The sequence below is a fragment of the Staurois parvus genome, unplaced genomic scaffold, assembly GCF_062004578.1.
Source record: "Staurois parvus isolate SC_StPar_1 unplaced genomic scaffold, SC_StPar_1.0 ptg000155l, whole genome shotgun sequence".
In the NCBI taxonomy this organism is placed as follows: Eukaryota; Metazoa; Chordata; class Amphibia; order Anura; family Ranidae; genus Staurois; species Staurois parvus.
The window spans coordinates 3,419,528-3,441,114 of NW_028317951.1; the positions used below are offsets into that span (position 1 = coordinate 3,419,528).

General features: G+C 39.4%; 1 protein-coding gene across 1 annotated transcript in view; it reads right to left on the minus strand.

The window, feature by feature from the left end:
• Positions 1-264: 264 nt before the first annotated feature.
• Positions 265-21,587, minus strand: part of RARRES1 (retinoic acid receptor responder 1) — a 37,714-nt gene continuing 16,391 nt past the window's right edge. Inside the window, exons 2-6 of the mRNA XM_089675422.1 lie at positions 4,109-4,171; positions 3,811-3,985; positions 2,501-2,637; positions 524-586; positions 265-430 (exon numbers count right to left, since the gene is read on the minus strand). Coding sequence (XP_089531548.1) covers positions 290-430; positions 524-586; positions 2,501-2,637; positions 3,811-3,985; positions 4,109-4,171 — 579 coding nt within the window. The 3' untranslated portion in view covers positions 265-289. The remainder of the gene's footprint in view (positions 431-523; positions 587-2,500; positions 2,638-3,810; positions 3,986-4,108; positions 4,172-21,587) is intronic.

Genomic DNA, 21,587 nt, shown 5'->3' on the forward strand with positions numbered 1-21,587 from the left:
GATAACCCAGATAAATATTAATATTCTCCCCAATCTCTTAGTTTGTCTGAGCAAGTCAGATACACTGTCCAGGCTATGCAATTATTTAGTACTTCCAGGAAAAAGGCCAGCCCATAATAATGGGATGATTAGAAAAGGGACATCGGTGAAAATGAAAGATTCCCATAATGGAATAAAATGAGCTTGTAATATAGAGCCTGGAAAAGAAATAGTGAAAAAGTTGGCCAACTCTACCTTTTTTACAAGCAATTTTTAGAAAAGAACTTTCGTTATATTTTAGGAACTAATTTTATTTAAAATTTCCAAGGAAGCCAGATCCCTCTTCTGTTTTGCTACCAGATCCATTGTCTGAGTAATCATGGCAGCTATAATCCACTTTGGGAGATCTTCCGGGGGCCCATACCACATGCAGATTACATGACACCATTTCCTAGGGGAGAGGAAGTGTATTATAATTAAATACATAATTCTTTTATTTAGAATTGATCTCATAAATATGTTTATCTGCTGACAAGTTATTTACCTCTGATGGTTTTTCATAAAGATAGAGCTCATAACTAAAGGCAATGAACTTATCCTGTCGTGGCTGGAAAAAAAACGAAAAAAAAAACAACACATTGAACATTTTGTAAATCACAAGAACAAACGTTCACAAACTCATAGTAGAATAGGGAACTGATCTGATACCAATACACAGTATGAGTTGAGTAGTGCTACTGATATTACATATAAGAAGTTTGCTTTTCGCATGATGGAAACCTCTCTGAACTACAGGAAAGAAAGGGCTGCACATGTTCACCCTCTTCTGAGTATACTTGCCATCTGCAGTTCAGTTACTCAAAGTAGAGCCATTCAATCAATAGGTCAACCAGAAAACAAGCATTTTCAAAAAGAGTTTAGTAAACTATAATATTGCAGTCCTCTTCCCCATATTGCAGTCCTCTTCCCCATTTTGCAAAGAGTCATTCCATTTAAAGTATATATGTCCTTATGTTTTCATATACAGTATGTGTTCCCCCTGAAACCTACACTACAGTCTTGACATTTTCATTTTTTTCTAATACATTGGAAAATAAAGCCAACAACTGCTTGCACAGCACCTCCAGTTCTCCTTTCCACATCCATATGTGCAAAACATGCATTACAGTATACATACATAATTCATTACAGTCTGTGAGCAACGTAGCCTACAATTTAATGCCTGTAGCCATCCAGGTGCATTAGAGTCAAGTTTGGTGTAACATTCCAATGTTTTGGAGGTTTGGGAGAAAACAAATGCACCTGCAGGAGACCAACACAAACTTGGGATGGATATGCAATATTGATGCAGACTTTGTCCTGTTTGTAACTTAACCAAGCGTTACAGCATTGTAAAACAAGCATGCTAACCATATACTGTAACTGCTTTTTAAACATGCCCAGGGCCAGATTATGAGCATCATTGGCCTGGTGCTGAGGATTTTGGTGGGCCTTTTTATGGCTGCAGTGGAGTAGATTTAGGAGTGTGGCAGAGATATGACGATATGTTGTATTTGATAACCACTGGGGTTTTTGTACTATATAAATGAAAAAAGACTGAACATTTTGGAAAAAACAATATTTTCTACTTTCTGTTCTAAAACATATCCAATTAAAAAAAATAATTGTTTCATAAGTTTAGGTTAATATGTATTCTGCTATATGTCTTTGGTGAAAAAAAAAATCCCAGTAGGTGTATTTTAATTGGTTTGTGCAAAAGTTATAACGTCTACAAACTATGGTGTATATATAATGGAATTTATGTAGCTATGAGGCTATACTGGCAATGGCGGTGATTAGACTTCTAGTGGAACTGTGGAAAGCAATCTGGCACTAACTGATGCTGACTAACTGACATTGACATCAACAATGACATTAATGAAGTGATCAGTGCTAATACTATACACAGTCACTGTACTATTAACACTGTCCGGGAAGGGGTTAACATCTAGGGGCAATCAAAGGGTTAACTGTGTGCTGAACAATGTGTAATATGTGCTGATTTTACTTTACTATCTGGCTGTTTTTGCTCCCTGCTTTCCAGGGAGAAGAAACAGACAGATCACTTCTCACGGTTTATAGAGTTCTGTATTTTTTTAAACACAGAACTCTGTGTGATTGGACACAGCCGATCAGCTGATTTCAGATGAAATCAGTGGCTGAAATCAGCTGCCAGACTCATGCTGTGTCCAATCACAGCACGGGCCGACAGGAGATGCGCGCCCCAAACCCTGAAGAAAGCGGATCATGTATATGATATGTGATTATGCCTGTACCTGCTGCCCACTTGCAGTACATTTACTGTGAGTGGTCGGCAGGTGGTTAACCCTGTCACCCGGCCCAGGTAGTGCGTGCGGAATGCAGGGCTGGTCAGGGGAGATTTCTATGTGTAAAACTATTAAATATCTAATCTGTGCTCCAGAAGCACCTATTAGCAATGCACGGAACCCTAACCCCAAAATGGTTGGTACTTTATACTTACAATTTGCTTTACACTCCTTATTTGGGCCATAGCATATTCACGGTCTTCTGTGGCCTTATCCACTATGACATAGCTGCTTCCCAAGATGGCTAATTGCCACACTGGCTCAAACTGTGGTTCAATGTTTCCATAGCTGTCTGATACCAGAAAAACGAAAGCCCATCAATACAATGTACCAAAACATATTGGGGGAATTTATTAAAACTAGAACAGAGTCTGGAGCAGCTGTGCCTGGCAACCAATCAGCTTCTGCCTTTCATTTTCAAAGCTTAACTGAACATGCTAAAGCTAGAAGCTGATTAGTTACTCTGCACAGCTGCTCCAGGTTATGAATGCACCATACTTAATAAATTTCCTCCATTGTATTTCTTATTTTAGTACCATAGAAGAAATACTTTAATTGATGTTATCAGTATTATGTAGTGTGTAAAAGGCTCTGAGTTAAACAAAAGGAAAGCAAGGAACTTTAATATTATGTGTATAATTTACTAATCGTATAAAGGAGAGAATATGACAAAATCACTAATTTCCTTAGCAGCCTTGTCCTTTCAAAACTAATAATAATAAGTGTGTTACATTTGTCTTGAGACTCTTGACAAATATTTTGTGAAGTCACCCCAGCTCCTGCCCTTGTATTGTAGCTAAACCTTAAGGGCCCTTCCCCTAATGCGCCTTAAATGCATTCCCATTCACTTACAGTGGAAGGTGCCTTTTGGAAAACTGCACAAAAGATGCAGCATGGATGACGTTTCAAAGCACAGCACACCTGCAATGTGAACAGTTACAAAGGATTTAATGGGGAATAGTTTCCATGCACTTTTGCCGCCGTGGACAAGAGCAGCAAAATTGCGTCAGCGTGATAGGGGCCTAGGCAATGGGAACAACAACAGTAACATGGGTCTGTTGTATGACCAGGGGTTGACTGGGAACTTTTGACCTGGGAGTCAAACACAATCAACTGGTCCATTCATGGTTAGGGCAGTTCTTGTTGGCTAAAAGTGCATTATGTAAACTGTGAGCAGGTATTGGTGGCCATTGGGAAAGGTGGGTCTTAAACAGCATGGTTCTGAGCATGATAGATGCTGTTACCAACTGCAGGTCCTGTGTTTGTTAGGGTTTGAATGGGGCAATATCTTCATTCAGAGCCACCAACCCAACATGAATTATTTGTACTGGCCCTAAGGAAAATGCCACTCTGCCACCTAGCTCAGTCCTACTCTGAGTCTTGCTGGGGGGGGGTAGGCACCTCCTTGTCAATGCATGGAAGAGAGATTAAAAACAGATGAATTACTAGTTAGCAAAAAACTAACCAGGAATATATTCTCCAGTAAGTGGGGAGGTTCGTGCTTTCATTTTCTGGTAGAACTCATAGTCATCATCCATAGCTTGCTTCTGAACTGTAGTGCCTGAGCAGTTAACGGAAATGGAAGGCCGAGGTTTCTCATCCAGGAAGAACACCGATGCGCTACACAATCCAACATTCTCCTATAAAGAGGAGAGATCTCAGTGGGTTAAATTCATGTACAAGTGTCCTCTACCATAAGTGCCAGTCATAGCTCAGCATATAACATGTATTTTCTGTTAGTTCCAGTCTTTATTTGGACTTACCATGGTTTGGTAGACATTGGCTGAAAATTCTACGTAGTATTTGTGTCCAACAAAAGGAAATGCCTGCAAGAAAAAGGGTCACATGTTAAGGTGGCTGCTCTGGTAGGACATAGAACAAACCATTAATAGATGGCCAAATAGTAGTGCAGCTACGTGGTTTACTCAACAATGTCTTATAAAGGATATACTGAAAGTTCTCTTCCATTCTTTCCTGTCAATCTGTGATCACTGACAAACTTCTCCAATAACCAGGAAGTTAGGCATATAAAATATCTGGGAAACAGCCAGCTCACTGAAAATCTGAGGAAGGACAAAGTAACCTATCAGTTCAGGGATATGTAGGGTGCTGATGCATGATTATAATATGTCTGGTTTTTATTGCTGTCTGTGCCCCCAATTTGGATTTTCAATCTATATTTGTCTTGGTGACTATTATCATCAAATGTGAAGGAAAATCCTAAATTTTGGGTTGTCACAAAAACAGGAATAGAGGAGGAATCTTTCCACCGAGAAGTACTGTACTGTATTTTTGGTGATCCTGGTGACAACCAGGGATTCCCTCAATTTGGAGGGATTTACTCTTGCTTCCTGTTTTGCAAATGGAATAGGAAATGAATGCAAATCTGGCATGTGTTATAATCCTTCCCTGCTCTATCCAAAATAAAAAGTTTTGCCCTTAAACTGGTTCTACAATCTTAAAGTATATATAAAACCTCATCATGGAAAATAACCCATACAGTTAAAACGAGAGATGAAAGGCAAACCATTTGTGTGAATATATATATATATATATATATATATATACATACACACATTATAAATACTTCTTTTTATAAGTGTTCACATACCCTCTGTTCTCAGCTGCAGAAAAAGCTGAGAGAGCTGGGGCAGTTCAAGTAGCAGTACATTGGTCTTCCCAGTGAATGGCTTTGCAGAGGGTGTGTGAGCAGAAGTTTGGTAATTGGAGGAGAGCAGGCTATGTTCCCAGCATAGCTAGAGAACTGACCACACTGTTCTGTCTAGTGTGGTCATTTTTTAATAGGAAAGCAGAGGGATTGGCAGGAACACCAGGGATTTCATACAAAGGAAGCAATACAAAGAGAACAGGATAATTTTTCATACAAATACACAGTATATATCAGGAATATGAAATGTTGGGTTTGCATACTCTTTAAATTGGTTGTAAAGACTGAAGGTTTTTTACCTTCACACATTCTATGCATGAAGGTAAAAAACCTTCAGTGTGCGGCTCTCCCCTCAGCCCCCCTAATAGTTACCTGAGCTCAATCTCAATCCAGCGATGTGCACGAGAGCAGCGACTCTCCTAGGTCTCTCCTCCTTATTGCCTCAGCCACAGCAACAGGAGCTATTGTTTCTCACCACTGTTAATCACAGCCAGTGAGGTCTTATAGACACACAGAGGCGGGAACGAGCACACACAAGGGCCCCCAGAGCAAGCAGCTTGCTCTGGGGGCACTCGATGGGAAGACCATTGACCAGAGCAGGTAAGTATAACATGTTTTCTGTTTTTAAAAGAAAACATCTGAACTTTTAGTATCCCTTTGAGTGAACCTGGTGCGTTGCCCTACAGAGTCAGTTCCTGTGTGACCGCACAAATCAAGCATAGCTTAGGGTACCTACCACCATCCTACAAGAACACTATAGGTCCAGTTCTTATCAATTATTTAGCCAATTAATCTTCCAATACATTTTGGGAGAAAACTGGAGCATTGGAGAACCCAAACAGAGAAGATGCAACATCTATGCAGAGGAGTCCAAAATACTGCTCATTGCAAAATATTCATTATATTAATTAGTGGCTACCATATTTTAATCTTTCAATAGCCACAGTTTTTGTAGGAGTGGAGGATAGTAGGAAAGCATGTCAAGTTTTGTTCTTAAGTGAACAAGATTTCTATGGCTACTGTCCTTTATTGGTGCTTCCGGATGTCAGAAGGGGAGGCACAAGTGACTGGTGTTGGGGAAATAATATCATAAAGGAGGAATAAAAAAAAAACAAATGAGAAATGTACAAAAACTTAAAGTGGTTAAAATCTGTGCTGTGTATTGATTACAGTATGAGTAATTAAAACTTTACTATGTAAGAAAAAAGGCTTCTAATGCAATAACTCTGTCCTTAATTCATCTGCCAAGCACAATTTGGATTTAATTAGCTGCTAAATTTAACTAAATGAACAGGTCTGCATTCCCTTCAAGCAAGCTTGTAATCAGTCATGCAAGAATTCCAAGCAGTGGTTAGCAAACCAAAGTAAAGCCATACCCTGAGCTTTATTTCCGGAGCCAAATGCCAGAATACAGATATAGCAACTCATTATTACTGGTAATTACAAGGAAACTTAAGAATACCATCTTCGAAAGGGGTAGAGGTGATACATAGTGTGGTATGGTTTGTAAGATCTCAGAAATATCAGCATCAGTAATACACTTCAATATATGCCAGGTCACAGATTACTACTTGTGGATTGGCTGTATATTTTTTTCATGTTGATCTCTTATTTTGAAAATGGACCTGAATCTAAAATGTGAGGATTTGCTGTTGTAGAAGGAACATATAGAAAGGAGTTCCCTGAAAAATGTACCTTTTTTCTTGAGTTCCTCCTGAAAAATAATAGAAGTCTTCCTGTTCCTTCATAGTTGTATATCTGCAGTGTGAGATCTAAGGCACTGCTGCCTCTGACTACTAGTCTCAGGAGATCTGGAGTGAAATTTAGTGATGAACAGTTGGTAGTGTTGAGAGAAAGCTGCAAGTGAGCATCTGCAGAGCAAGAATCATTCCTCTGTGGATCTGTGCTTTCTTCACCTCTCCTGCTGCTTCTTGAATATTCCCCCAGCAGTCGTTAGCCCACCAGTCATCAGGAGAGCAGTGTTGATGCAAGGTAGCAAACCTCTTCCGTCTTCTAAGATGACTACCTCCACACAGAATAAGGCATGGTAAAAACTTGGGAAAAAGATCTGTTGCAGAGAGCCTTTAGATCAGGGGTGGGCAAAGTGCGGCTCTCCAGCTGTTGTGGAACTACATTTCCCATGAGGCATTGCAAAGAACGGACATTGCAAAACTGTCAGAGGCATGATGGAACAGCTGGAGAGCCGCACATTGCCCACCCCTGCTTTAGACAATACTTTTGACTAGTCTTTTACCCTCTGGTTGCCTTTTCTGACCACACCTTCCACAGTTCAGGTCCTCTGTAAACCCCAACTGAACCTTTAATTTATTACTGTACACATACAATAACAAATATGTCTCTTTTTTACACTTTGCTCTTAATCTGCCAAATGCTACAGCAAAGAGTAAAAGGGTTTACACATTAAAAGTATTTAATTATACTTTAGGCTTTAACCACTTTAATACCGGGCACTTTTACCCCCTTCCTGCCCAGGCCAATTTTCATCATTCAGCGCTCTCACACTTTGTCATGCAAAGTTGTACTCAAACTAAATTTTTATAATTTTGTTCACACAACTAGAGCTTCCTTTTGGTGGTATTTAACCACCACTGGGGGTTTTATATTTTGCTAAATTAACAAAATAAGACGAATATATTTTGCTAAATTAACGAAAAACTAAAAAAAGAAAACTAATTTTTCTTTGTTTCTGTTATAAAATTTTGCAAATAAATAATTGTTCTTCATAAATTTAGGCCAAGTTGTATACTGCAACATTTCTTTGGTGAAAATAACCCAAATCAGTATTGATTATTTAGTCTGTAGGAAAGTTATAGAGTTTACAAACTACAGAATATATCTGAAAATTGATCATCCCTGAAGTGCTGACAGCCAATCTAATTTCTTGAGGACCAAAAATTTCAGGACAGTACAGATTTCCCTTAAATGATCCCTTCTTGCAAAGTAGACATTCCGAGGTATTTAATAAGAAGCATGGCGAGTTTTTTGAAATTGTAAAATTTTTGTCATAATGTTTTGGAAAGTGAAGAAATTAAGAGAAACATTTTCTCAATTTTTTTTTTTTTTTACATACTGTCACCAGTGCAGTACAGCGTTGTCATATAACTGGTGTGGTCATGATCAGGGACACTGACTGGTGACAGTACGAAAAATAAAAAAAATAACTTTTAAAAATTTTTATTATTATTTTTTTTTTTTTTTAATTACTTTTTTTTTGTTTTTAAAAAATTTTTTTTTCATAATACACTGTGACCAGAGTAGTATAATGCTACCATAGTAACAATGTACTACTTTGAGGAAGTGATCAGTGTTTTTTTTTACACATTAGGATTGCTTATAGCAAAGAATTCCTTTCTTCGGAAGGAGAGACTAGTTCTGGTGACCCTAGTGACACCCCAGGATTCCCTCACTTTGCAAGGATTTTTTTCTTACTTCCTGTTTTGGATATGACACAGGACGTGGGGGGAAATCTTCGCAATGGGCCACAGATGGCAAAATAATTTGCAGAGGTTTACATTGAAGGTGAGCAGACACTTTTGAGGGGTCGGTGGAGGCTTTCCACTTGGGAGTACACCTTTTCACATATCTGGAAAATCTTTGAACTGAGTGCATTCAGCACAGTTTTACCACAGGGTGCACAAATAAAATGTTCACATAGAAGAGTGACACCAGTTATCAATTTTTTGGTTCATTCATTTACCACTTGATTCAGTAAACATATAGAATTGTATATGTATATAAATTTGTTACAGTTGGATTTGATTAACTGCACCACAATTTTGTTACATATACACCAGATAACACCAGATAAGATAACCTCATCCTAAACCTCAAAAACATCTCTATCTGTGGGCAAAACACTATTTATGGAGTGCCTAATGGTAATGGCAACTCATCTAGTAGTGATGGCTGTGGATAGCAGAGACTAATAATGAAGTCTGGCAGCCAGGTAAGATGGTGACCAAGGAATGAATGTGTTATCCCACCCAAAAGCTCTACAAAGCCTCCAGGCTCCAGGACCTAGAACAAAATATAGTACAAAATATATTAATTATTAACTGTGGAGCCTCTCATCATGTGAAGGTGAAAAACCTTAGTGACACATATACATGGTCCAATATCCTGCCAGGCAGGGCCTCACAATATACACCGATCAGCCATCAAAATAGCTCCAACCAGTCTAGGCAAGGATTTCACTAGACCTCAAAAGGTATGCTGTGATATCTGCCACCAAGCCATCAGTAGCAGATCCTATATGTTATGTAACTTGCAAGGTTTTGACCTCCATGGATTGGATTTGTTTTTCCAGCACGTCCCACAGATGCTCCATGCTTGGTTTTTGTTCCTAAAACCATTATGTAATCATTTTTGCAGAATGGCAGGTTGCATTATCCTGTTGATTTGGGCCATTGTCATTAGGGAATACTATTTCCTTGAATTGGTGTACTTGGTCAGCAACAATATTTGGGTAAGTGGTATGTGTCAAAGTAACATCCACATGAATGGCAAAATATTGCCGAAAACATCACACTGCCTCTGCTGGTTTGTCTTCTTCCCATACTGCATCCTGGTGCCATCTCTTCCAGGCAACAAACACATCCACAAAATGTAAAAGAAAATGTGATCCATCAGACCAGGCCACCTTTTTCAATTGTTCTATGGTCCAGTTCTGATGCTCTCCTGCCCATTGGAGGTGCTTTTAGCTGTGGACGTGGGTCAGCATAGGCTCCCTGACTGGTCTGTGTCTACTCAGCTCCATAGACAAACTGTGATGCCCATTTTTATCTAATTTCAATACACTTCATGGACAACATGTTCACTTGCTGCCTAATATAGCCCTCCCACTTTCAGATGCCATTTTAACAAGATATTCAATGTTCTGTCAGTGGTCATAAAGTTATGGCTGATCGGTGAATATATTTGCATATATATACATATGTAAATAATTACCTAATAAAAAACCCTAAAGACTGAAGCCGTGTATGGCCACTCCTCCTACCTTGCATATCATAGTTAAAATAAATAATGTTGGAGACACCATGTTCCAATTAAGTGCTAATGATCTTACAACAAACTAGGTACTGGGGTTGATTTACTAAAACTGCTTGGTGCAAAATCTGGTGCAGCTCTGCATAGTAACTAATCAGCTTCCAGGTTTTATTGTCAAAGATTAATTGAACAAGCTGACGTTAGAAGCAGATTGGCTACCATGCACAGGTGCACCAGATTTTGCACTCTCCAGTTTTAGTAAATCAACCCCATAGATTGCAAACTATTTTCTTTGCTGTCCTTCTAGCTACCAAACTTGGGAGAACATTAATAAATCATAATAGATATATTAATGTTCTCCCAAGTGGAGGAGTTCTTTAGCAGATGGGACCAAGAATGTTATTGCTTTCTTTTAAAAGTATCCTTATTTGTAAGCATGTAGAAGAAAACGTGGCTATAAAAATATCCTTGTAAAGGGAATAACAGGATGTTCTAATCTGGGAAGAATTGCATAACATGACTTCAGTGAACAAATCATTTTACGTGTGCTGTTTATAGCGTCTGAGAGACTGGATATAAAGATGAATAATGCATTCCCTCAACATGCAGCTCCAGGGCTATTATTACATAACAGGTTTCCATTTATTGAATAAACCCTGATGCCTTCTTGTAATGAGAAAAAGAGGCTAAAAGATATGAATGATATAGAAGGTTGTTTCTTGTCTGAACTACTCATCATTTATAGCCTAGTTGAAACAATAATTCCACAGATTCCACAATATGGCCCTTTGGGGCATTTCAACTTGTTTTTATTATTAATACATATATCAGTTATACCAGACAAAGCAGGACTTTTATCCTTCTGTATCTGTGCATGTGGATCAGGGGATAGTTACATTTACAGCATCAGGGTAGGAAATGATTGGATCAAATAGTGCATATACACTCTATTGCCAATTGGGACACCCCTCCAAATCATTGGATTCAGGTGTTCCAATCACCTCCACGGCCACAGGTGTATAAAACCAGGCCCCTAGGCATGCAGACTGCTTCTACAAACATTTGTGAAAGAATGGGTTGCTCTCAGGAGCTCAGTGGATTCAAGCGTGGTACTGTGATAGGTTGCCACCTGTGCAATAAGTCCATCCATGAAATTTCCTTGCTACTAAATATTCCACGGTCAACTGTTAGTGGTATTATAACAAAGTGGAAGCAACTGGGAACAACAGCAACTCAGCCACAAAGTGGTAGGCCACGTAAAATGATGGATTGGGGTCAGCACATGCTGAAGCGCACAGTGTGTAGAAGTTGCCAACTGTCTGCAAAGTCAATAGCTAAAGATCTCCAAACTTCATGTGACCTTCAGATTAGCACAACAACAGTGTGTAGCGAGCTTCATGGAATGGGTTTCCATGGCTGAGTAGCTGCATCCAAGCCTTACATCACCAAGTGCAATGCAAAGCGTCGGATCCAGTGGTGCAAAGCACGCCGCCACTGGACTCTAAAGCAGCAGAGATGTGTTCTCTGGAGTGACAAATCATACTTCTCTGTCTGGTAATCTGGGGGATGTGTCTGGGTTTGGCGATAGCCAGTAAAAGGGTACTTGCCTGACTGCATTGTGCCAAGTGTAAAGTTTGGTGGAGGGGGGATTATGGTGTGGGGTTGTTTTTCAGGGGGTGGGCTTGGCCCTTTAGTTCCAGTGACGGGAACTCTTAAGGCATCAGCATACCAAGGCATTTTGGACAATTGTATGCTCCCAACTTTGTGGGAACAGTTTGGGGATGGCCCCTTCCTATTCCAACATGAAGACCTTTTCCATAAAGACATGTATGAGCGAGTTTGGTGTGGAGGAATGTGACTGGCCTGCACAGAGTCCTTACCTCAACCCGATAGAACACCTTTGCGATGAATTAGAGCGGAGACTGCAAGCCAGGCTTTCCTGTCCGACATCAGTGCCTGACCTCACAAATGCGCTTCTGAAAGAATGGTCAAACATTCTCATTGAAAATTTGTACCCTATGAACGTAAGAATGGGAAGTCATTAAAGTTCATGTGTGTGTAAAGGCAGGTGTTCCAATACTTCCAGTATATGGAGTGCTGCATGTATGGCAAACAAATGACATATTATGTAATAGTGTCAGATAAGTGAAAGGGTCATTGCCACCTGGTGGTAGCATGGAAGACTGCATATTCTTTATTAACGTCATTGCAGAGACACAATAGACTTTCACTGCTCATCAAACCATATCTAAACCCAAACCAAAAATGTAAAAGATCACATATTGGCAATCCTTAGATATGGCGGCTGCATTAGTTTTTTGTATTTTGTTTTTTTCCCTTTATTTCCAGCCAGTAACACACTTCCTGTCTTAGGGTGTCTCCACTATGAATGGAGGATCAACAAAGACACCCTTGGAAAGCAGCATTATCTGGAGAGGGTAGTGTTAGATGGACTAATAGATTTAGAAGGATTTTACCGAAGTGACTAACAAACTAAAGCCTAACTCCAGCTAAAACTTTTTAAACAGTTATAGAAACATTTTTTTCTTTTTGGGATAAAGGTTTTACATAAATAATAGCTGACCATTGTAAGTACCCCTGTCAGTGTTAGATGCTTTGTCTCAACCCTCTAACTGCCACTTTTGCTTGGTCTGTTAATGGAAGTTGAGGTCAGAAATGGTGTAATCCTCTGTTGACCTAATTCCCCCTTTTCCAGCTCTATCCCAGCCCACAACAGTATAGGAGGCACTCGATTAAAAAGCTGACCATTATAAGCACTCCTGGCAGTATTATATGGTTTGTTTAAACCCCTGTAACTGCTACTTTTGCTGGAGATTCTGAGCTGTTGAAGGACTTGGTAAAATAGCAGATCTACTGGCAAGTTCAACAGGTTATTGCTTTGTTACAGGGGGATTCAGAAATACAAAACTTGCTGGATTAATGCTAATGACAGTCTGTATAATGTATTTATTTTGCCTATAACTCCACTTTAAAATCAAGAGTGAATATTGTTTAGGAAAAAGACAGAATGAGTAGGCAATGGTCAGCTAATAGAGAAGCCAAAAAAGGGGAAAACGGGAAGTAAAGAGGAGGATAGAAAGCAGGCAGAATTAAAGTGAAAAAAAAATTAGAGGAAACAGATGGCTAAGATATAGGGACTGGTATACACACAGACTAAATGTTTGAAAATATTGGGTAGCTGACATCATAAGTTGACACAGGTGAGCACAAGGGACAATGAAAATCTATATAGTAGACTTTTTAGCATTCATAAATTGAATTAAAGCTGAAGTTCAGTTATGGCAGTCTTTCCATAGTTACATTGATCGAGCCTGGACCTTTATAAGTATGCATGTGCGATACCTGTGGGATCCCCCTGGAAGCTTGAAAATCAGCACCTGTAATTATTATTATTATACAGGATTTATATAGCGCCAACAGTTTGCGCAGCACTTTACAAAATGAATGCAGACATTACAGTTACAATACAATTTGGTACAAGCGGAAACAGAAGGCCCTGCTCATTAGAGCTTACAATCTAGGAAATTTGGCACTGCTACTACATGAATTTCCGCTACCTTCCAGAACATGTGCTGAGCTGTTGCCCTGCTGCATTGCGAATACTGGCTCGGCACGAGCACCGTTCAGGGAATATTTTGCATTTGCTCAGTGAATACAAAGCATTCCCTGACTGGATGTGGTGGAGAGTGGAAGGCACTGATATCTCAAATTCCACCTTGCCCATTTGTCTACGTACATTGCCTAAGGTGGACCAATACGGTATAACTATGTAAAAATACCATACCTAAAAGTTCAGCTTTAATGTGTTATGTTGGTGAGGTAGATGCGTGGAATTCCAGCAGACACATATTTCCATGAGTAAATTAATGTAGCATTCCAGCTAAATCCTAACTAGACTTAACCAGTTCCAGGACAGTCAAATTCTGACATTTCTCTTCTACATGTAAAAAATCTGCATTATTTTTGCTAGAAAACTACTTAGAGCCCCCAAAAATTATAATTTTTAAAGCAGAGGCCCCAACCAATAAAATGTTGCAATATTTTTATGTCACAAACACAAGTTTTTTTTTGAAAAAATACACTTAAAAAAATTTTTAATGCACAAAAACACAATATAATACTCAATTGTTTGGTAAACTATAAAAGACGATATTATGCTGAGTAAATAGATACCAAGTATGTCACGCTTTAAAATTGCGTACACCCTTGGAAGGGTGATAAACTATGGCACTTAAAAACCTCCATAGGCAATGCTTTCAAAGCCTTTACAGGTTACCAGTTTAGTGTTGCACAGGAGGTCATCACTAGAATTTTTGTTCTAGCTCTTACGTTCGTGGCGATACCTCATATGTGTGGTGCAATTTCCTATTAGATATGCGTGAAGGACCAACACGCACATTCACCTTTGCGTGTGAGCATTAGGGACAGAGACACTTTAAAAACGTTTTTCTATTATTGATTTTATTTAAGGTTTTATCAACTTTATTGCTATCACAAGGGATGAACAACATCCCTTGTTATAGCATGGGCCACGGCAGGTCCTCTTCATGGAGAGATCTGGGTTCTATTTGATCCATACCTCTTCTCTGGACTCCAAAGCATCATATCAAACCAAGATTAGTTTGATCTGATGCTTTCACAAGGAAATAATGCTCGTTGCTTCCGGTTTCTGACGCAGTGAGAGGAACAAAATCCCTTCCTCTCACTGTTTACCCAAAACCGGATGCCTCCAGTTGCATCCTTACCAGGCTCCCTGATCGGACAGGAGAGCCCGGTAAAGGTGGCGGTGGTGGGAGGAGGGGATTCCCTTCTTCCGTCTGTAAAATAATCCAGCAGCTTTATAGTTTTTCTCTGGGTCCAGAGTCTTCTGTCTTCTGCACTGGCCATGGATGACATAATTACCCTGCATGCACATAGGAGTCTTATTCCCAGCACCCAACTCTTACTCATGGCATCTGCAATTATTTTTTCAGTGTTCACAGCGAGCTGTACATACAAAAAATAGAAATTCGTGTACAAATAGAAAAAATGTTAGCAGCCTAGGAAAACATTTTTATGGCAGAACAGACACGCAAAGTCTATTCTGCCATTAAACTAAACAGGCTAGCAATGTTATTTTTAGTTCCAATTACTGGCATATCTTTGCAACACATGGGTAAAGCACAGGTTTGCATTAAGGAACTCTTTTACCTTTGAAATATTGATTTGAACTTCCCAAATAGGATCAAGAATATTAAAAAAAGAAAATGACAACTGCTCATAAACCTGAACAGCAAGGGCAAATGGCTAAATACCAAGGCCAGGTTCCAGGTATATCACGGATGCAAATAAAAACTCTGCTTTCCCTTTTAGGCAAGGTAATACATTAAGCCCAACCTATATGGTAGATAGTTAGTGCCAGTTATGGCTTGCTCTATTATCCATATTTGATTTTATGATACCCTGTTGTAGAAAAGCATTGCTGCTCCTCTGAAATGGATAACAATGATAAACACAGGGCAGGCTGGTACTGTATAAACTCGATGTAATGTATTACAGAGCACTGAACAGACAGCAGTCTTTCATGGTTTGCTCCTAAACCATTTTCTGCTTTATTTAACATGAACTCCTAGAAACGGTCTTCTTTTTATAGGTAGATGCAATAACTTTTGATGAGTCTCTCAAAAGGCAGGAGATGTGTGAGAAGACAGCCTTTGGTATGAACATTGGTTTATACAGTATAGTCTCCTAGATTGTAAGCTCCAAGGAGCAGGGTCCTTCTAACCCTCTTGTATTGAACTGTATTGTAGCTGTATTGTCTCTCTTTATATTGTAAAACGCTGAGCAAACTGTTGGCGCTATATAAATCCTGTATAATAATAATAAAATAATAGACTCTTGTGTGAATTAACTGCAGCCAACATTTTATTTTTTATTTGGATAAAGTTGGGAAGGGTTAAAACCCCTGTCAGGTCTTTACTGCTGTGTCAATGTGGAGGAGATTCGCCTTCTCTGTTCTAATGACCATTGTCACCAGGACAGAAAATACAAAACAAAAGTCTAAACATTTTCAGTTGTCAATGGAAAGGAAACAGAGGAGCCTCTTTTAATAGTTCCATCTAAGATATAAATCAAATTGATTCTGTATATTTTTAAGGCCTTGGGTACAGATCCCTGGTCTCTGTGGTAAGCATATTGCATTATTCTGGAGATCATTATTTTAGTATTGATTGAAAAAAGGATTGCGCTGTCTATACCCAAAACCACAAAGTAAATCCACCTTAAAGAGCAGCACATCAATCAGCCTATATACATATAAGCCGGAATTCTGATGTCAAACCAAATGTGGGGAAAAATTATATAAAAAAGGTGTATAAAAAAAGTGTATATAAAAAAAGTGGGAGTAGGCACTTTTTTACATACATCTTTTTATACACTTTTTAATATACCGTAATTTTTCCCCACATTGTTAAAGAGCACGGTCCATTTGGTTTGACATTACTTTAGTATTACCCAAGTCACTTTTATCAGAAAATAAATAATGTACTTATATACAAAATATTATGTTTATTTAGGGAAGTGACAGTTTATAATGTCTTCAAGTTCAAAGAAAACACAAGTGTTACCACTTACTAACTGCCTCTGACATTATCAATAGAATTTCTTGTAAAGCCACAGAAAAAAAATTTGAGTTTGGTTGTACAAATGATGTAAAAGTATGAGACATAGCATGTGATATGCGACCACAAACTTGAGTTCTGTGTGTGTGTGAAGAATTGAAGAATTCACATTATTAAATGTCCAAGCTATGTCAGAACCAACTGGACTCAATATGAAATAATAATATAAAAAAAATAACGTATATAAATCAGATTTAGTCTCATGTAATTATTCAAACTATTCCCATACTTCATATTGCTACAATCGCCTGACCTCCTACCTCACTGACAACAACCTTCTTGACCCTCTACAGTCTGGCTTTCGCTCACTCCACTTCACTGAAACTGCCCTACTAAAACTCACTAATGATCTACTAACTGTTAAAACTAATGGTCACTACTCCATACTCTTACTACTTGACCACTCTGTGGCTTTTGATACGGTTAACCATCCCCTCCTCCTCAAAAAAACTCCACTTTCTTGGCCTCCATGACTCTGCTCTCTCCTGGTTCTCCTCCTACCTATCGCAGCGCTCCTTCAGCATTACCTATAGCTCTGTCTCCTCCTCTCCAAACCCTCTTTCTGTTGGGGTCCCTCAAGGTTCCGTACTTGGGCCCCTACTCTTCTCCATCTACATCTCCTCCCTTGGTCACTTGATAAACTCCCATGGCTTTAAGTACCATCTCTATGCTGATGACACACAAATCTATCTTTCTACCCCTCACCTCACCCCTTCAGTCTCCTCTTGCATTACTAACCTACTAAGTGACATATCGGCATGGATGTCACTCCACTTCCTCAAACTCAATCTTTCCAAAACGGAGCTCTTAGTATTCCCTCCAGCCCGTGCCCCCTCCCATGACTTCACCATCAAGATCAATAACACAACCATCAGTCCCTCCCCCAATGCCAGGGTACTAGGTGTAATCCTGGACTCCCATCTGTCCTTTCAGCCCGAAATCCAATCACTGTTCAAATCTTGTAGACTTCACCACCGCAACATCTCCAAGATACGGCCGTTCTTAACCTTGGAAACTACTAAGCAATTTAGTCACTCTCTTGTTATCTCTCGTCTTGACTATTGTAACTCCCTCCTCAATGGCCTACCTAATCGCAGGCTATCCCCTCTTCAGTCTATCATGAATGCTGCTGCCAGACTCATCCACCTTACTAACCGTTCTGTATCTGCCACCCCTCTCTGCCAATCCCTCCACTGGCTTCCCATTGCCCAACGGATAAAATTCAAAACATTAACAATAACATATAAAGCCATTTATAACTCTGCCCCAAATTACATCACAGATCTTGCTTCCAAATATCACCCAAACCGTCCTCTCCGCTCCTCGCAAGATCTCCTGCTCTCTAGCTCCCTTCTCTCCTCCTCCCATGCTCATCTCCAAGACTTCTCGAAAGCTTTCCCCATCCTCTGGAACTTTCTACCCCAATCTATCAGACTATTGCCTACTCTGCTCACTTTTAGGAGATCTCTGAAAATCTCTTCAGGGAAGCCTATCTTGCCCTCAGCTAATAATGAAATTTTTCTATTCCTCCTACCAGTCCATCCCCCACAGTTATTACCTTTTGTACCACCAGCCTCTCCCTTTGAGATTGTAAGCTCCCAGGATCAGGCCCTCCTAACCCTCTTGTTTTGAACTGTATTGTCTCCCGTTATATTGTAAAGCGCTGAGCAAACTGTTGGTGCTATATAAATCCTGTATTATAATAATAATATCTATCTAATCCATCCACACATCTATCCGTCTGCAGCAATACAAACACATGGGGGTTGCTTTACTAAAGGGAAATAGGCTTTTTACTTTGCAAGAGAAGTTGTACTTTGCAAAGAAATTTGTCCCAGAGCATAGTGAATGAGGTGAAACTCTGCTAACTTCCATCATCCAATCATGTGCAAGCAAAATTGCTATTTTTTTTTCCTTTCATGTGATTGGGTCTTCTTTGCAAAGTAAAACCTAACTATATACACTAAGCTCTGCAGCACATTCCCTTGCAGCTTATTTGTCTTTAATAAATCAAACCCCTGGTCTCCTATGTTCAAAGGGTAGCACCTCTTTCCACTATGCTAGTTCTTGAGCAAGAAAGGAAAGCAAATTGTATTTTTGGCCAAGCAATACAAATGATGATCTGCAAGTGCAAGAACTCATGGCCATGAGATTACAGGTTACTGCTGTCTGTTCCACGAAAGATATTTTTTTATTGGCCACAAACAGGAAATGCATTGTGCACATTTGCATTCCTAAAATGTTTAAATGAGTACATGAGATCCAGTTTAGAAATGTAAAGCTTTGGTTAGTAAGTTGAAAAGTCCTTATCTTGAGTAGCAGAGGCTCCAGTGCTTCTTGATAATGACAAAAATTATGAATGTACACTCACTGGCCAGTTTATTAGGAACACCTTGCTTGCGCCAAGAAAATATCCCCCACGCCATTACACCACCACCAGCCTGAACCGTTTATACAAGGCAGGATGGATCCATGCTTTCATGCTGTTTACACCAAATTCTGACCCTACCATCTGAATGTCGCATCAATCAGTCTGCCCATTCTTCTCTGGTCTCTGACAACAGCAAGGCATTTTCATCCACACAACTGCCGCTCACTGGATATTTTCTCTTTTTTGGACGATTCTCTGTAAACCCTAGAGATGGTTGTGCATGAAAATCCCAGTAGATCAGCAGTTTATGAAATACTCAGACCAGCCCATCTGGCACCAACAGCCATGCTACATTCAAAGTCACTTAAATCCCCTTTCTTTCCAATTTTGATGCTCGGTTTGAACTTCAGCAAGTTGTCTTCACCACGTCTAGATACCTAAATGCATTGAGTTGCTGCCATGTGATTGGCTGATTAGCAATTTGTGTTACTGAGCAGTTGAACAGGTGTACCTAATAAAGTGGCTGGTGAGTTTATGTTTAAGTCCTACATATTGTAAAGATACAAATGCTACCTGGATGTGTATAGAGTAGCCAGTGCCATGACAACAGGTTTGCAAAGGAAAAGCTCAGTCCCAGCACAGAGCCCCGGAGATGTAAACCCATAGTAACATTCCTGCTGCAGTCACCGAGGACCAGTCTGTGTTCTTTGTGTTCTAACTAATGAATTCCCTCTTCCCTTCATCAAGCAGACTGCAAACATTACATTTATCAGCCAGACACAGCCAGTCCAGCCTGGGGAGGCTTTCAGGTGACTTTACTGGAAAGCTTTGTGTCCTTGTGATAAAATACTACATTGTTCTAAAATAATAGTACAGCAATAATTGGATACTCTTTCCTTCTGTATCCAGTCAAATTAACTGCAAATAAACACTTTATAGTTTAAAATGTATAAAGCAGGTATCGTCCCACAATCAGAATGGCTGGGAAAGATGTATTCTATCCACCACCTAGAAAGAATGGTCTCCTGGAACAGAGGCAATTTGGGTTCTTTTACAACTTCATGGTCTATAAGGGTTCATTTTTGACATTTCAGTTCAAGAAACAAATGATCATCTACTGATGTTCAGATGCTCTGAAGGTGGTGTTCAACGCCATATTTTCTCCTTTCCGTTCTGTTCTTCACCCTTACCTACTCTCTCCTTGAAAAAATTTTCTTGGTATTCTATTACTTTTCCTGTCCAACCTGTATTTCCCCCTTTACCTATTCACTACCTTCTCTCATTTTCACTTGAATTTACCTCCCCCCAACATACTCTTATACTCAACTTGGCTGTTATTTTCATACCCACAATGACATAAAATACCCCAAGCTCACACTTTGGGCTAAAGTTTCCCCTGGGACAGATACAGTTTTGTTCATATATTTTCCTATGATTTCTCATATAGCCCAGTATGGCCATCCAAAAAAAGCAGTTTTCAAATGTCAATACTGTTACAATGTACATTATTGTGTACATAAGCATGGCTTAAAGTGGATCTCCAGACTGTATTTTGTGTGGAAGAAATCAATTTTTAAATCAGATTTTGTTTAGTTAAGTTTTTTTTTGTCAAATATATAAAGATACAAGTCACACAGGAAAGAGAAAGATAAAAAAAAAAAAAAGAAAAGTCAGTATATACTGTACAGCTCAGCATACTTTGATAGTCCCTAAGTAAGTACAGAGAGTGGCTTAATTTCAGTTACAGGAAATCTACTGTATGGTCAAAGCATACCTTTTCGTTTTATAACATCAGCATTGCAAAAACAATACAAACAATAGTTATATTTTACAATCCAGTATAAGCTTACTTGAAAAAACTCCTTTCATATTGTGAGTGCTGGCCGGCTGCTGCTCATCTCTTTTCACAAAGTTTGGACAACAGCACTAAAGTGTGTGTGGGAGCACAGTGGCTAAATGGTAAGCACTTCCACCTGGCAGTACTAGGTTGCTGGTTCAAATCCCAACCACAGCACCTCCTGCCTGGAGTTTGGATGTTCTCCCTGTGCCTGCATGGGTTTCCTCCGTGTACTCCAGTTTCTTCCCACACTTCAAAGACATGGTTAATTGGATCCTGTCTAAATTGGCCCTAGTATGTGTATACGTATGAATGTAGGTTAGGGACCTTAGATTGTATGCCCCTTGAGGGTTAGGGACTGATGTGAATGTACAATATATATATGTAAAGCACTGCGTAAAATGTCAGCGCTATATAAGTACCTGAAATAAATGAATACTAAACCCATGGCCACTATATCCTGTCTTCCACAGAACATGGAAATGCAATTGCTATAGTAAATACAAACTTCTAAATACCTTTTCTCATCAACACTATATAGCAGTCTTGTGACTTCTATCATTGTCTGGCCAAGCACTAGTTAATCTTGTAGGAGGAATTTTCATTCTCCTCTGGCTGTCCTATAATGACCCCTAACCCTCTGTCTGGACAGTGCTGAGTGGTCCTATGCAGATCACAT